This window comes from Colossoma macropomum, unplaced genomic scaffold, assembly GCF_904425465.1.
Source record: "Colossoma macropomum unplaced genomic scaffold, Colossoma_macropomum, whole genome shotgun sequence".
Taxonomy (NCBI): Eukaryota; Metazoa; Chordata; class Actinopteri; order Characiformes; family Serrasalmidae; genus Colossoma; species Colossoma macropomum.
This window is the reverse complement of record NW_023494803.1, coordinates 18,564,778-18,581,828: the sequence shown is the minus strand read 5'-3', so window position 1 is coordinate 18,581,828 and position 17,051 is coordinate 18,564,778. Positions and strand designations below refer to the sequence as shown.

At 37.9% G+C, this 17,051-nt stretch overlaps 1 protein-coding gene across 1 annotated transcript; it reads left to right on the top strand.

The window, feature by feature from the left end:
* The first annotated feature begins 256 nt into the window (after positions 1-256).
* On the top strand, positions 257-12,068 carry zfyve19 (zinc finger, FYVE domain containing 19). The gene is made up of 11 exons (XM_036593656.1): positions 257-534; positions 622-743; positions 849-902; positions 1,693-1,853; positions 1,945-2,087; positions 4,447-4,549; positions 4,937-5,170; positions 6,767-6,843; positions 7,884-7,991; positions 10,245-10,414; positions 11,641-12,068. Exons 1-11 carry the CDS (start codon positions 481-483, stop codon positions 11,720-11,722), a joined length of 1,308 nt encoding a protein of 435 aa, XP_036449549.1. The 5' UTR covers positions 257-480; the 3' UTR covers positions 11,723-12,068.
* Positions 12,069-17,051: the final 4,983 nt, after the last annotated feature.

Sequence of the window (17,051 nt, the reverse complement as noted above, 5' to 3'; positions counted from 1 at the left end):
TTTGTTGAGCTTTAAACTTCTAATTGGTTTTAACGGAGCACAAAGCATGCAGGGTAATGAAGTTCAAACGGTTTAACTTTCATGTTCTGCTTACGTAATCTATGGCTGACAAACGTAATTGCAATTATACTAATATATTAAGTAAAGAAGTGGTCGATATTACAACAACTGTAAACTGGAACGAATTTCAGTTGCGTCTTTTTTTGTCTGTTAGGACTGTTACACGGACTACATTTCCCGTGACATTTTCAGGCACGTTTCCTGTGTTTTCCTTCCTTGACAGATAGGAGCGGAGCTGGACCTGATATCTGTGCACTGAGCAGTTCAATCTTCTGTAAATATGAATTTGGCAAAGAACTGCGCTGTGTATCCGAACGTGTACAGCTCATGTCGTCAGATTTTGTTTTGTTCGCTGTCAGTTTAATCGCTCTCCGCCTTTATAGTGAAAAGTTGGAGCTCAAACTGTGACAGCGGCCCATCATGAATAACCGGTGTTACGGATGTGCTTCAAAGTTCACTCTCTTCAAAAAAGAGGTTTGTGCTTTTATAGCCATTAAAGGTTTAAAAAGAAGAAGTGTTGCATTTTATGTACTTGTAATTTACGGAGTATTTGTGTTGTAGGTGGGCTGCAAAAACTGTGGGCACTCGTTCTGTTCTGGCTGTCTGACGTACAACGCTTTAGTCCCCCGCTTTGGCAACACTCAGCAGAAGGTGTGCAGGCAGTGCCACGGAAACCTCACCAGGTGCCCACTAGTCTTGTGCTTAGTTTGATTTGTGATGCACTGATGAATGATGATGTCTTACTCCTGTGGATGATGTGTATGAGAAATGTCCTTTTGCTCTTGCAGTGGTGGTAAACAGAATGATGCTGCGAGATGGTCTCCACCTGAAAACTACAAAAAGTAGGATTTAATAATCTATTAATAATAATAATAATAATGATAATACATTTTAAAGTGGAATTCCACTGATTTTTCAAAATTACTGCTTAATTAAACGTTTGAGAAACCCAACTCATTCAGTGTGGTTTGAGGTGAAATGGTTCATTGTACACCCTTAAAAAAGATGGTTCTTCAAGGGTTCTTTAGTAAAGACCTTGGTTCTATACAGAACCGTGAACACTCATTTGAATGCTTAAATGTTTTTTTGCATGGTAAAGTGGCTCTTCAGATTGACGGAGAATGGGTTCTACACAGAACCTTTTTGAACCTTAGAGCACCAAAAAAGGTTCTTCTGTTGTTGCGATGCCAAACTTAAAAGAACAGAGGAATAAAAAAGAAGAATAGAACTGAAGAACTCTGTCAACGAGAATGTGGTAATATGTTCCATAATTTGGGGGCCATGATGCTAAAAGATCTGCCCCCTAGCAGTGACCAAACAGAATTTCGGAATGGACAGCAGTCCAGTGTCAGAAGACCTGTGAGCACAGGCAGGGCAGTAGAGGTGCAGAAGCTGCTAGCTGTGGTGAAGGTTTGAAAAAGGCTGTGCTTGTGAACGTCTCTTCAGTAAGACCTGAAAAGATGTAAGATAATAAAAATGTCTATTGGTATTAAGGGAATGAGTTCCAGGATGTCCTCATTATTATACCAGATACAATGACTTACTGCTACTGCACATTTGAGAAGCTTAATGCTTGTAGAAGTCTCCACAGTATTCCCCACCTTGATACGTTAATAGTGTCTTGTGCTGCAGGCGAGTTGCTGCTCTTGAAGCCAAACAAACTCGGAATGAGCCTTTAAGGCAAGGAAGTGGAAAGAACAGCACACCAGCTCTTACTTCAACCAAAGGTTTAAGTAAGGAGGACCGAGTTATTGCTGAAAGACTCCAGAAGCTAAAGGAAGAAACAAAGCCAAGTAAGAGTGAGGCATGGCCACCAGCACAATTGAGATGCTGCATACTGGGCCACACGACATATACTTGTATTTTTTTCCTCATCATATGCAGAGTCCATACCATCTGAGAAGGAGATTGAGTCTCGTCTCGCTGCTTTGAAAGCACCAGACCAGCCAGTGCCTTCAGCTAAAGAGATGGAGGACCGTTTGGCTGCCTTGCAGGGAAGACCTCCTCCTTCTCAAGCTCCGCCTCCAGTAAGTACAGGGCGGATAAATTGTCATGGCAGTAACTAGTGGGTTGCTTCCATCCCTGTGTTAGGTGCTTGGAAGGTGTGCCAACAGTGGCACAATATCCATTATTCTAGGATAAAAATGTATATAATTTAGGATAATTGCAGTGAATTTAGTTGTGGAGTCTTTTGCACTGTAGGGATGGTCAGTTTGATGATGTATCATAATTATTGCCAGGATAGGATACTTTCCTATGGACATTGCAGATACCATTTATTTGCATGCTTCATAAAAAAATAGAGATTTAGGTCGGTTGTTTAGACCAACTAGTTGTGTCACACTTCCAGATTAAAAACTTATAGCTGATTTATTTCTTTGATAAATATTTGATTTTCATTTCTGAACCTTATTATGTTAAATAAAATTAACAATCATTGTGCTCAGTTTTTCAGCATTTAAAAAAAATGTGATGTTACTGGTTAGGGCTAGGACCACTCATCAGTTTTTGATAATTATCAATAATAGCCATGAAATCAAAAAGTAGAAATTATTATTTTTATGCATGAGTGTCCTGCATGATCCACTGTCTGAACCTCCAGTCCTGGTTTTACTCTATTTACACACTGTGCACCATGGTGTCAGTGAATGTTACATAAGGAAAATGCATAAATAGCAGTATTTTTCATAGTTAAGTATAATTTAATGTTTAGTCATGAGGTCTTTTCACACTGAGTACAGATTTAACATATTTAAAGCTTCATATCAAGTCGGATGCATTTTTAAAATTTATTTTACACTGAAAATGCGAGAAGGAGATGGAGCAGTAACAGCGACAAAGCTACAATTTCTCCTTTAGTGTGATTTAAAGATGCAGACAATGAACGGGACTCGGGCGCTGTCCTCACGCCTCTCGTAGCTGCTGTTGTTCTGCAGCTCTCTCGCACAGCCGACGCCTTCCTCCGCTGTCACTCGCAGGTCTTTGTCAGCGTATGAGGCTCAGCCACTGTTTTCCATGCCCTTTCTCATGCCTGTTGTCGGTGCCTGTGGGTCGGGCGGCTAGCAGACTGAAAAAATACATTTTCACCATCACTGTAACCTATTCTGATGTTTACAGTGGTTTCTCTAGATGGTATGTTTCTCTAGAAACTAGTGCAATTCCCCTTTAAGGCTTTGTTGCCCCCTCTGGTGCAAATAGAAACTGTCCTGTACAGAATATGCAACTACAAAATACTCTTGATTTAACATAATGAACAAATGTATATTGATAAGTTTTTAAATTTGCAGATTTGTTTATTGTTCCAGCCCTACTACTATTTTGCTGGTACATTGTGTCTGCAAAAATAATTTGCAAAATTATTAGCAAATATCAGTAAAGCTAAATATAATGATGTGTATATAGAGCATTCTGCTGAATTAGTTAAAACTGCTGACTCACATAAAAAACAAATAAGTATCCAGACAAGTATTAGGTTATGATCTATTTAAGCCCAAGGCATTAATTGAGGTATTAATAAACTATATATATATATATATATATATATATATATATATATATATATATATATATATATATATACAAAAGCGTCTATTATAGTGTATTTTCTATTGGGAGGTGCCTATCCCAAACCATAACACCTAAATTTCAACTTGGGAAACTACATTTTTTATATTTTTTCCAATGTTTTTTAAGAACCTTAATTGCCTTTAAAGTCGAAAGATTTAGATTTATCATGTGTTTAATTTTTAAATTTATTCAAAAAATGCTGTCCCACATTTTCATGTCATAGTCACAGTTTTAGTCCATAGACGGGGCTTCTTTTATCCCCACTCCTGCATTTTAGAGCAGACTGAGACTTAATCCCTGTCCCTCACGACCAAATGATGAACAGTTAGATCCCATTGTTTTGAAGTGAATGTGTTCCAAAGTCCGAAAAGCAGTGTGTAACATTAAGAATTGTAACTACTGAAACACAGATTTTCTTCACTTCTGTTTTTTCATGTTTTAATGAAAAATATTATGATTTTACGTATGTACATCTGTTCAAAGCTGTGTTTGCTAGTCATGTACTGGCTAGCGTTTTTGAGTCCTGCTCAAAATTTGCCAAAATTCTCACTACTGATAACTATGGCTGAAACTACTGATTTTATGAAGTTTCAGTAGTGTTATGATTGTTTTGGTAGTCGAAGTTAGTCAGAGTGATCATATAAGTATCACAATATTAAATTTTTGCAATATCACCAGGCCCCATATTGGGATATGTTCTGATCGCAAATCTGTTGAGAAATGACTAAATGGCTTCACTCAAAGGGGCAGCGTTATTATTTATTAATGTTTTTCATTTAATGTGGGCCATGTATGCACTGAGAAAGGTACTTTGTGCAGGTTCACCAGCCACCTGATACCAAGACTCAGACTGAACAGGCCAATGACTTACTCACACAGATGACAGAGGAAGTTGCCATTGACAACCAACCGTCTCCAGAGGGTATTTATTACACTGCCTTATTTAGAGCAAGGGTGTCAAACTCCAGTCTTGCTTTTACACACCCCACTGATTTCATAAGCTAGCTGTGAAGCTCTTTGTGAGTTGAACTGGGTGTGTTAAGGCAAGCAAACTCTACTGTGAACTGAACTGTGGGCTCTACAGGACTTGAGCCTTTCATGTCTGACCTGAAAAGATTAAGCAAGAACACCTAAAAAAAGTTATTTGCATAATTATAAATGTTCTGTGTATTTTAGTCATTAGTAGAATGACTGTGATTTAAGTCAGAGTGAACATTCTAAGTGTAAACACTGCACCGTAGATGTAATTTATTCATTACTCAGATGTTTTTTTTTATGTTTTTGTCTCCTTTTCACACAATCCCTTCAGCTAATAATTCAGAGGGTCCAGTCAATCCTCTAAATGATCTCAACAAGTACGAGACCGGGGCAGTGGATGAGAATCTGGACGATGAGCAGCTGTCACTCAAGCGGATGGAGGAGGAGAAGAGTCGTCTGCTGGCTGAGGCCATGGAGGAGCTGAAGCGTGAGGACCACAGCCAGGAGCAGCTTCTGCAGATGGCCAAGAGGCTGGCCGTACTGCAAGGACGAGACCCAGACAAAGGTAAGCTCAGGCTCTTGAGGAGATACAGTACTGTCCAAAAGTCTTTGCCCACCTGAGGTGTTTTTATTTAAAGCTGCACTGTGTACATTTTGGTGATTTGGAGACCTCTCTGGTGGAAATATGTAATTGCACGTAGTGTGCGGGAGAACATTTTATAACATCGGTTGCCCTTTGGACCCCTTTCCAGTGTAGAGGAATTTGATGACTGTGATCGTGTTGAAGAAGTTATCGAAGAGAACTAGGTCAAAACTTGATGGACATGTCGTCTGTGGATGTGGCACTCACACCGTGCTGACACACCATTTTTTTAGCGTGTTTTTTCCCCTGACTCTGCAATGCTACTTCTTTAAATTCTAACAAAAAAATCTAAAACAGTGAAACTTTAAAGCTATTTTTCTGTGCACTGAGTGTTTATTTGCTCTAAAAAATACTAACAAATATTAATAAACAGTAATCCAATAAATATGTCTTTTATGTCTGACAATGTGTTAGCTTAACCATTTCCAGACTTCTATTTGAGGAAGCCCAGTATTTACATCCAGTATCAAATTTGGCTAATCAGATATTCGTTACATTCAATCCAGTGTGCTGGTGGATCTGTGCAGTGACTGGAGTTAAACCAAACTTGTGTTCTTCTTACCCTCCCACAAGATATCTACCTTTTTGAAAACAAGAAATACTTGTATTATTTTACTGTATTCACTTATATTGTTTTATTCCAGTATTTATATCATATTTTTGTGAGCAAAACACACTTGCTCTCCAGATTAAAAAAACAGTTCTAAACAGTTTTAAACAGTTCTTTTTGCTGCCCTAAGATTTTTTGACATTTCTGTAGTTCTTTGGTTTTGGCCTGTTAATAGATATTCTGCCTAAATTTCAGTGAAAATCACATTTCAATGAACACACAAACTCTGGTCTCCATTCCATACATACCTGTCAGTTTTATATTCTCGCCTTCACTGATTCCATTTAGAAGAAGCCATATAGAAGAAAAGGATGTTTAATAGTAGTGTATGTTAGGTTTAGAATCAGATAAATTACTACTATCAAGACCTGTCACAATTATTACACAATCATCTGACCGCAGTTATTTGAGCCCTGCTATTATCACCTAGGTGAGGCAAGTACATGTAAATAAAAGAAAGCTAAAACAAATCTATTGAGACACATCATGGTTTTTTTTTACAAAAATCACTAACATTCTACCTTACGACTGGTACTATAACACGTTCAGAGGGCAGCGGTGAGTAATGTTTTTTTATTTAAGCTTGAACTGTGCCTGTCTGCCAGTTTGGCCATTTTAGGTTTGTACTTTAATACTTGCATAAAATGAACAAAACAAAATGTAAGAAAATTGTTAATCACAGTTATTTATATGATAATTAATTGTCATCTAAAATGTAATATTTGTGACAAGTCTGCTGTCCGTGTCAGGCTGATATACGGCTTATATGCTCAGATTATTTGTATTCATGTCTGACTTAAGTGAATAATATTTAGGATCATAGCAAAAGATCATGTATCATATTTTTAGTGGGTGAGTTTTTTGTGTAATTTTCCATGTGGGTGTATTGGTGTGTTTGTGTTTTTCAGTCACCATGACAGATTTCCAGCCACCTGACAGTGATGAAGAGACAGAGGAGGAAGCGATCAGCAGAGTTTTAAAAAGGGTTTGTTGACATACAGTACTTTTAGAGACCATTCTTCATGGATTTCATTTCCAGTCAAAATGACCAAAGTTATGATTTTTTAGCATCGAGAAAAAAGCCAAAAACAGAACATTGCACAGTTTTTCAGTATTTAGTGTGTCTATTATTTACCTCTATTACAGCTTCCATTCTTGTCAGTTTCTTTCTTTCCATTCTTTCAGTTTTTCAAAGAAATCTGCAGGGATATGTTTCCACACACCCAAAGTTCTGTCTTACAAGTTGGTTGCATTTTCTCCTTCTCACAATCCAAGTCATCCCAATCACATTCAGGGATGTTGAGGTCTGGACTCTGGTGTGGTCAGTCCGTTGTTCTAAAAACAAAAACAGCCTCTTTGTTTGATTTGCAAATGTGCTTCTTTTTTTTTCTTTTTTCTTTTCTCGTTAGCAGCTTCTTGACAGCTACACATCCTTTCAGAGTCGTAGTGTTGAGTTGTCTTCTCACAGTGGAAGGATGGACAGAAACATCAGTGATTTTTTTCCAGATCTGAAGCAAAAGTGGAGCTTGATTTTCTCCTCTCAAATATGAAAGCTTTAAGTACTGTTTATCCGACTGTGACAGTTTCAGTGGTCTACGAGCTCTTGCACACTTGTGAGGAGTTTAATTTTCTCTGTAACTTTTAATAATTTTTCAAACTCCAGGTTTGGAAGACTTATCTTCCTTTGACTTTCCCCTTCCTTATGCAGGAAGATTATCTTATATCCAACCTATTACTATATACTATTATATACTACTAAATGGCAGTTTTCACTGGAAATTTAAATAAAGGGTGGTGTCCAAGTTTGAATGTCTTTACAGTCAATTTCAGATATGAATCATCATTACACACTTACACTGATGATGATCTATACTGGCACATTGTTGTGAAGTATTTTCTTTGATGTCAAGCTTTTACCGTGTAGTGAAAAGGTACTAATAGTAATTTACAGCCTTTGTGTAATTTTGATTACATGCATTTTCAGTTATTGTACATGCTAAGTTTTTATTTTGATTTGATTGACAGCTGTCAGAAGAGGCTGCTTTAGATGAGGCCAGTGGATATAACATCCCTCCAGAGCGTAGCGGCCCTGAAAATAAGGAACCATCTAAACCTAAGTCCAAGAAGAAGCAGGTAACACACATTCCATCTCACACACAATTTGGTCCTGTCATTTGGTCCAGCACAGAGCCCACCAGAGCATCTGCAGATTTCCCACCTGCAGACAACACAGTGTTGATGCAACACCATATATTTTCTGCAAATTAGGTCCCACTGGAGTAGCAAGTGATAACACATGTATTTGCTGTAAAGCACATGCTTAGATAAGAGACAATAGCAGCGGTGTTTCAAATGAAAAACTAAAAGTACATTGTTAGTTGAGGCTATATGGTCTGCACTTGTTTAAAGTAGATTTTTTCATTGTCGTGATGAACTGGATAGTTAGGGTATAGAATGTGGCAACCAAGTGTTTCTGAAACTAAGGACATTTTTGGCTACCCAAATTTTAAGGAAATTGGCATCAACAAAAATTAAATTTAAATATTTGAGTCTGCAAATAATGAGCTATACCAACTTACATATAATTTTTGCTAATTAATGCTAATCTGAATTTGAATACAATTTGAGTACAAAACCTTTGGCAGATGACCAAAATATTTGAATTTCACTTGAATATGAAATTGCTTTAGAAGTCGAATTCAATACACATTAGTTATAAGCGCTTGGTCAGTGCTGCAGGATGGACATGCAAATTCAGGTGAGACATATTTATAGCTAAACATAAATTAAAGATCAACAACAGTATATAGTTGAATATGTTTTGATTTAGCAGTTTCAGTTGAAAAGATGGCATTTGTAATTCAGCTTCTTTTTATGCATTTAAAAATTGAAAACACAGGTGTGAAACATTAATAAAACTGTATGATATTTGATATTTTCACCTAAAATATACATTAGCTCACTACATTTAACAACATTTTTATGTGTAAAATGTGTTATACACTAATAAAATACTTGATTACACTGCTACATAATATTGACATAACCATGCCATGTCATTGCAGATGCTATATGCTGTCATGAGTGGTCATGATAGGTGTTTGCCGGTACTGTAACAGTGTTATGACAGCTAACTAGAGTACGCTTGGCAAAATTAGCATGTGACATAAGGTAACATGACACTGTTATATTACTCAGCAATATCTGTCATGGCAATTTATGACAGCATGTTTATAATATGTCAAAAGGTTCAGGAATATCAGGTTGCTGCCTGGAACATGAGGCAACTTATCTATGATTCCATCTACCAATTTAACTGTATTTGCATCTTATTGTCATGGTTACTGCTCTTCCTTTGCTCCTGTGTCCCTATCATGATTGCCTGTCACAGCAACATGCTTTCTGAAAGCCCGTTTAGGGACTCTTTGTTTGTCTATAAGGGCGTTCAATGTTTTTTCATGCCTTTCTTTATTTGTATTTTTTTGGGCATTTGTAAGAGGAGTTTTCTACTTTGTTGTACTAGTGTGAATCAAATGATTCAAACTTGACAATTAACAATGATATGGTTTAACTGTGATTATTGTGGTGTTGCATTTATAACCAAATGGGAACTGTGAAGCTTCCTTTTTCCAACTAGGAAAAATCCATTTGAACACAACTCATAATTCCTACTCAGACACAACTCATAATTCCTACTCTGACAATCTGAGTCAACATGGCAACACCCTTAGCACAAGAAGTACAGCATGTTTTAAGATTTTTAAGCAAAATTTTGAGTTGAGTCTTTTGCACGACATGATATTTATGTATAATATCGCTAAATACACAGGGATACTAGGATAATTGCAAGTTTAAGTCATTCTGTAAAAGATTTTTTAATAACTGCATATGATTTTGTGCACTATACTAACAGTGAATTGCCATAGCCTACATCCAATTTTAAAATAAATCAAGCACCTAATCAAATAACTGTTTAAGTCCCATGTAAAAGCTCAGACTTTAAAATATCAGAGTTCCTGATTGTCTTGAACAAAGCATGAAGTTGGCACAATTTACATATTAAACGATAAGCAAGGCATTCTGCCTATCATCTGAGCAGAGTTGAAGGTCCTGGATCAGTAATGCTTCGATGTTAAATGATAAATGTCCTTGTGTGAAATTCATGTTTGTGCCATTGGGGGGCACTAACGTCAAATACAACACCTTTAACTTACATAGAAGTGTATTTACTGCATTTTACTATGGAACATTTCAGAAGAAGGAACACAACAATAGAGAAAACTGATCTACTTTCCTCCTCGTAAGCTGAAGCACACAGAATGTCTCTGCATGTTGATGAATTAGTCTCAGTTCAGAAACAGATGCACATTGTTGTTTTTGTTTCAGGCCCCAGCTCAGCCATCTAAATCCAAACCTCCAGCGACCGCCTCTGTGAGACAGGGCTCAGACAGTGAGGATGATGAGGAAGAGCTGCCGTGGTGCTGCATCTGTAATCAGGACGCCACCATTCGATGCCACACATGTGACAGGGACCTGTACTGCAACCGCTGCTTTAGGTAAAGATCCTTGCTAATGGAGTCAATAGTTAAAAATACTGTTCAAATGCATGAAAGTCTATGAACCAGTGTGAATCGTTTCTCTTTTTACATTATTAATGAACTACTTGCCCACAGTCACATGATTTGACCAGTAACATATTTGACCTCTGAGTGTGTGTTGTGAAGGCAGCCTAACATAATGGAGAAGTTAAAGAGGAATTCCACAGTTTTTTAAAATTTCTACGTAATCCAATCTTTGAGACATAAGCAAAGCCATTCAGAGTGATTTGATGTGAAATTGTGCATTGCAGATAAAACATGACCAGTTTTCAACCTCTATGTATCCTCTATTTGTCACTGTACCTTCAAGGCTGATATGCATATATTACCTTTGTTCTGCTTGGCTGCTCTGTATTGTGCCTCATTTAAAAAGTAGGCTGACACACTGCTTATTATTTTGATGTGAATGGGCGTAAAAGCAAGTTATATTCAGTTGGTGGGGTGTAAGCCGAAACTTCTCCTTCTCTTGTTTCTCCAGATGTCTTTTTTCCTCCTCTGTGCTTGTTTGTCTTACTTGTAAATGGGCTATAACATTCTCTGTGGAATCCAAGTGGTGCATCCTGAAGCTTATCTGACATATCTAATGACTATATTCTTTGAAGGATAGTGTCTCTAGTGTTAAGGCCCCCCACCCCAGCATGCATAAATTAAACCTGGTATGACTTTTTTTCTGTAAAACTGATTACAGAGCTGATTAAATTGGAGGCTACATGCAACAGTCCATCTTAAACTCTTCATCATGCTAATGTTTCTACTGGTTTATTTTAAAGTATGCATGGGGACAGACATCTTTCTTCATGTGTATATAAAAATGAATACAAACGTACATAAACAAAACATTTAAGAAATTCTATAGGCTGTCATTATCACTGCTGCTGTCACTGTAGACAAGGTAAGTAAAGTAGGTCACAGATGTGGTAAAGCATATCATGGTGGACATTTTGGCCTTTTTACGTCTAACTTTCTGTGGCCTACCCTTTTGAGTTCTTGGAAATGAGAAATGTTAATTCAACACTGGGGATTTTACTTTGTGTTTTTCTGAGCATTAACTAATCACATATTTACATGTTTTAATTACAGTGCCCCACTCAAAATTTTGGTAATGGCACTGATTCCTGTTCCACTGGGTATTCTGTCCTCACTTCAGTTGATTACAGCCCTTTTTTTTCTTTTTGTTTCCACAGGGAGGGCCATGACAAGTATGACAGAAAAGAGCACCATACATCTAGTTACACCGCACCCAAGAAAGCCAAGAAAAGGACATGATTGTCCTTATTGTGTTATTGTTTCTGTTCAACAGTGGTACTATTTCAACACAGTCAGGGTTGAATACAGTTTCTCATTGAAAGACTGGCCAGTGAGGCTGTTAATTTACTTAAATATCTAAACATTGTTGCTAAAAGTGTCTAAGGTATTTCAAATTCATCTAGCAACTTGCAAAAGTACTGATATAATGATCCTTGGAGTAACATAGTCATCAGTAATGTTTAGTATGTAGCTCGGCAAAATCAACACTAATGGGTTAATTGGTGATACAGCATCCGTGATGTTGGTCTGTGGGTTATAATGAATGTCTATGATTAAAACCTAAAATAAAATGAATAAACCAAAACCAAAGTTGTTTAATACTATTTTTAGGAAATGAAATAGCCTTTCTTTGCTTGCTCTTAGCTACTTTTACTTGGGTCAGTTCCTAAATATACTTTGCTGCTTAGAAAAGGATTTTCATTGGGAACCGAAAAAGGCGCAATAAGACATAATACATGAAGAAATGTTACACTCAAAAACATTCATTGATTTATCCCAACATTATGGAGTTTCCCAGAGGAATAAGGGTTTGTTTATTTTCACACATACTTTCTTTTATGTGGCTTAGACAGCAGGTGCGGGATATGATGTTAGGCTTTATTGTCACTGAAGCTTTTTGAGTTGCCAGTCAGGAACTCCTAACTTGTATCTATACTCACAAGGAACACTTTATAGGGTTTACAGTTACTGCTTGTAGCTCATGGGTTGCTGCACAATGTATCAGACCCCATCTACCCCATCCATCAATGGAAAGACACCACCATTAGACCACTGCTGACCAGATATTATTTGGGTGGTGGAGCATTCTCTGCATTTCAGTGACATTGACATGACGTTGTGTGGCGCTGACATAAATATAATACACAGCAGTGTTGCTGGAGTTTTAGAACACTGTGTACATTTACTGTTTACTGTCCCCTTTATTAGACACACCTACCCTCTTAGTCGACCTTGTAGGTGTATAGTTACAAAATAACGACTTGTCTTTTTTCATGCACTGTTTGTGTTAGTTGTCATTTAACCCCTTATCAGTGCTTAGGTTCTAATCTCATGAACACTGTTGGTTGGATTTTTGTGGCTTGCAGACTATTCTTAACCCAGCAGTGACACTGAGGTGAATGTCAAAGGGGAATTCCACCAATTTTTCACATTTTCAGGATAATTCAATAGTTGAGATGTAAACACAAAGTGTTCTGATATGAAATGGTTAATTCTAGAGAAGTTTACCAACTCTGATTTCTATTGTAGCGGTGGTGAACCAGGGGTCATGATGTCTCCAACACAAATATAGCCATTTTATTTGCTGTCCAACCAGTCAGCCTATACATCTTATAAGTTTTTATATGTAATGTTGATTATGGCACAATAGTGGTGAATCTAAAAAAAATGGTTCTCCCTGCATGTATCTCTCTGCCATGAATTTTTTTTTTTGTCAAAAACTACTTAAAACTATCGTAAAATGATGTCTCAGGTGTCTGGCAGTGTATTCAGACCCATTTATGTAATAGCCTTCTGTGTGGTAGCTTTTAGAGACATTAAAAGCTTCAGACATCTGCTTCCAATCATTATCACAGTAAACAGTTCTGACTCTGTAAGTTTCTCTAGAATAGATTGTTTCACATCAAACCACTCAGAACGACTTTGTACTGTGTCTCAGGTAGAAGGTACACTATATGGACAAAAGTATTGGGACACCTACACATTACACCTACAGGAGCTTTTATGACATCCCATCCTAAATCCATAGGCATTAATATGGAGTTGGTCCCCCTTCGCAGGGTAAGCTTTCCATAAGATTTTGGAGTGTGTCTGTGGGAATTTTTGCCCATTCATCCAGAAAAGCATTTGTAAGGTTAGACACTGATGTTGGACGAGGGGGCCTGGCTCGCAATCTTTGTTCTAGTTCATCCAAAGGTGTGGGGGGTGATGGGGTTGAGGTCAGGGCTCTTTGTGGGCTGGTCAAGTTCTTCCAACCAAACTCATCCAACCATGCCTTTATGGATCTTGCTTTGTGCACTGGGGCACAGTCATGCTGGAACAGAAAAGGGCCTTCCCCAAACTGTTCCCACAAAGATGGAAGCATAGAATTGTCCAAAATGTCATGGTATGCTGAAGCATTAAGATTTCCTTTCACTGGAACTAAGGGCTCTAGACAGACCCCTGAAAAACAACCCCATAGCTTTATCCCTCCTCCACCAAACTTTACAACTGGCACAATGCAGTCAGGCAGGTAATGTTCTCCTGGCATTCGCCAAACCCAGACTCGTCCATCAGACTGCCAGATATAGAAGCGTGATTTGTCACTTCACAGAATGCATTTCCACTGCTCCAGTGACAGTGTGCTTTAGACCACTCCATCCGACGCTTGGCATTATGCTTGGTGACGTAAGGCTTGCATGCAGCTGCTCGGCCATGGAAATCCATGCCATGAAGCTCCTTGTGCACAGTTTTTGTGCAGATGTTAATGCCAGAGGAGGTTTAGAACTCAGCAGTTATTGAGTCAGCAGGGGGGTGGCGACTTTCATGCACTGTGCATCTCAGCACTCATTGACCCCGCTCTGTAACTTTACGTGGTCTGACACTTCGTGGCTGAGTTGCTGTGGTTCCTAAATGCTTCCACTTTTCCATACCACTCACAGTTGATCGTGGAATATCTAGGAGGGAAGAAATTTTGCAAACTGACTTGTTACAACGGTGGCATCCTATTACAGTACCACGCTCAAACTCAGTGAGCTGTTTAGAATGACTCATTCTTTCACAAATGTCTGTATAGGCAGACTGGCTAGGTGCTTGATTTATACACCTGTGTCAATGGGACTGAATGAAACACCTGAATTCAATGATTAAGTGGTGTGTCTCGATACTTTTGTCCGTATAGTGTATGTGTGCCTAAAAACTGGAAATATGCAGTACTTGTATGTACAGGTGCTTTTTGGTTTTGATATTTAATACACAGTTGTATGCAAAAGTTTGGGCACCCCTGGTCAAATGACGTTGATTTTTTTAAGTGAAAATAAGTTAATAAATCCTCTACACACTTGTGCACATTTTAATACACAATTACTGCTTGTTTGCTGTATTTAACATATTGTAAATGTTTTATTTTTAAAACATTATTATTTCGAACAAAAATCAACAATGTTGTTCAATATTTTCCATGTGACAGCATTTCCAGTATATATATCCATGTATAATATATAAGAAAATGTAACACTTGTTTTCCCTCACTGTATCTCTCTGTTCCCACTGAATCCAAAATGTCTTTATACTATATTGAAGACCCTCACCACACATGGCTGGTGTCCTGTGCAGGTCATATAAAGAGATAACTGAGTTTCAGGTGGTCTGTGTATTCAGATGACTCACTTCTACTCACAGTGAGACACTCACCTGATCTAAGGGCAACCGCAGACTCTCTCTGTGCTTCTCTCTCCCTTATCTGATCCAGGCTTGTTTTACCTCTCTGAGCTTCCCCCAGTAAATCCTGTCATTCCTCTTCACAATGCTACATACTGTTCCTACATGATTTTGGATGTTTAATTACATTGTAGTATGACTGCATTGGCACGTCAACATAAATGGAAGACAAATGATTTGAAAGAGCTGTGGCAAGACAACCGTCGCAAAGAGGCCGAAAGAAACACAGAGAGAGAGAGAAAGAGAGAGATGAGTGGAGAGGAAGTGCTTCAGCATTAGCAGGGCATTACTGACAGACTCTTGGGACGTATAGATTGAGGTTAGCTACAGTGAGTGATCCATTAAGATGCTATTCCTCCACTGCAAGTGTTTTTTTTCTACTAGCATTTACATTATAGCCATAAATGGAACATGGTTAATGTATGGATGCATTTATGATGGACTGTATATCTTTTCAGGGTTCACAGAGGAGCACTTTTAGAGACGTTGACAGCGAAGAGATAATCACATGGTGGTCACAGAGGCTTTTTGGTTTACCTTTTATGTGGGTTTTGCTCAGAAATTCACTGGTATTCAGTAACCCTGACCGTCAGCGTTAGTGAAGTTCCACTAAAACAGGAACTGAACTTGTCTGGTTTACCCATCTGATTAGAACAACGAGCACATGCACGCAAACAGACGTCTACAGACAGCAACACACTGACCTCTGTCTTGAAAACTGTGACAATGCTGTCAGTCTGTGACATCCTCAACACAGTTACCCATTTATGGAGTTACAATCGTGTGATTGTGCTCTTCTAACTTCATTCATGCTGTGATGATTGACGTGACTCTGTGGTGTTAGATAACAGGAGGAGACTTTGAGAGCCTCTCACATGTTCGTAAGAAACAGGACACCAAGATGCCCTCAAGAAGCAATATTACAAACATTAAGTCAACGTAGAATGGAAATCATAACTCATTTTACTTCCATGCCGTGATGTGTTTCCAAATGAAACATGATATTAGGGTCTAGCTGAGCATATTCGCTTGAAGATATTATAGGTTAAATTATGGGAAAATAAAAATGTCTTTTAAATGAAAAGTGCTTAAAGAGGCATTACATTATTTTGTCAAATGTTCTGCAGAAATGAAATAACGAAGATGTAAACAAAGTCATTCAGAGTTGTTTGCTATGAAATGTTCTGCTTACTGAGTCAGTGTTGTTCACAGTGGTGATGATAGGAACCAGACAATGAGTTTAATGCCTCCAAAAGTGCCCTCATACAAAGTTACTACATGAATGATGTCAAAGACATTGGGCCTCATTCACCATTATCTTCCTAAATTTTTTCTTACTGTAGAACAAATCCGGAATAATTAATTTGTGAATGTCAGAATCCACTACACAAGTGGGTTTTAAGAAGAAATTTCTTCTTAAGAACGGTTGGTGAATGAGGCCCATTGTTTATGATTGTTTATTAAGTTTTGAGATGAGATTTTTGTCTAAAGTGTATTTTTTAAACCCATCTATGGCAGAGAGATGCAGGCCGTTGTGGGGCCGAATAGTCTTCATAAGAAAGAAAACTTTTTTCACTGGTTGTTTTGGAGAGTAAATAAATTAGTGTATTTGTGAGATATTGTGACACCTGGTTCCTATCACCACCACTGTAAATCAGTAAGGAACCATTTCACATCAAATCACTCTGAATGACTTTGTTTACATCACTCTGATTATATTATGCAGAAATTGTTAAAAACTCGATGGAATTCCCATTTAATAAAACCAGGCACATGAAGTAACAAGGTGACAAAGGTCTGTTTTGATTTCAGGTTAATTTTAAGTTGTTGTCCACACAGACATTTGAAAATGTAGTTCTGCATGAAAATG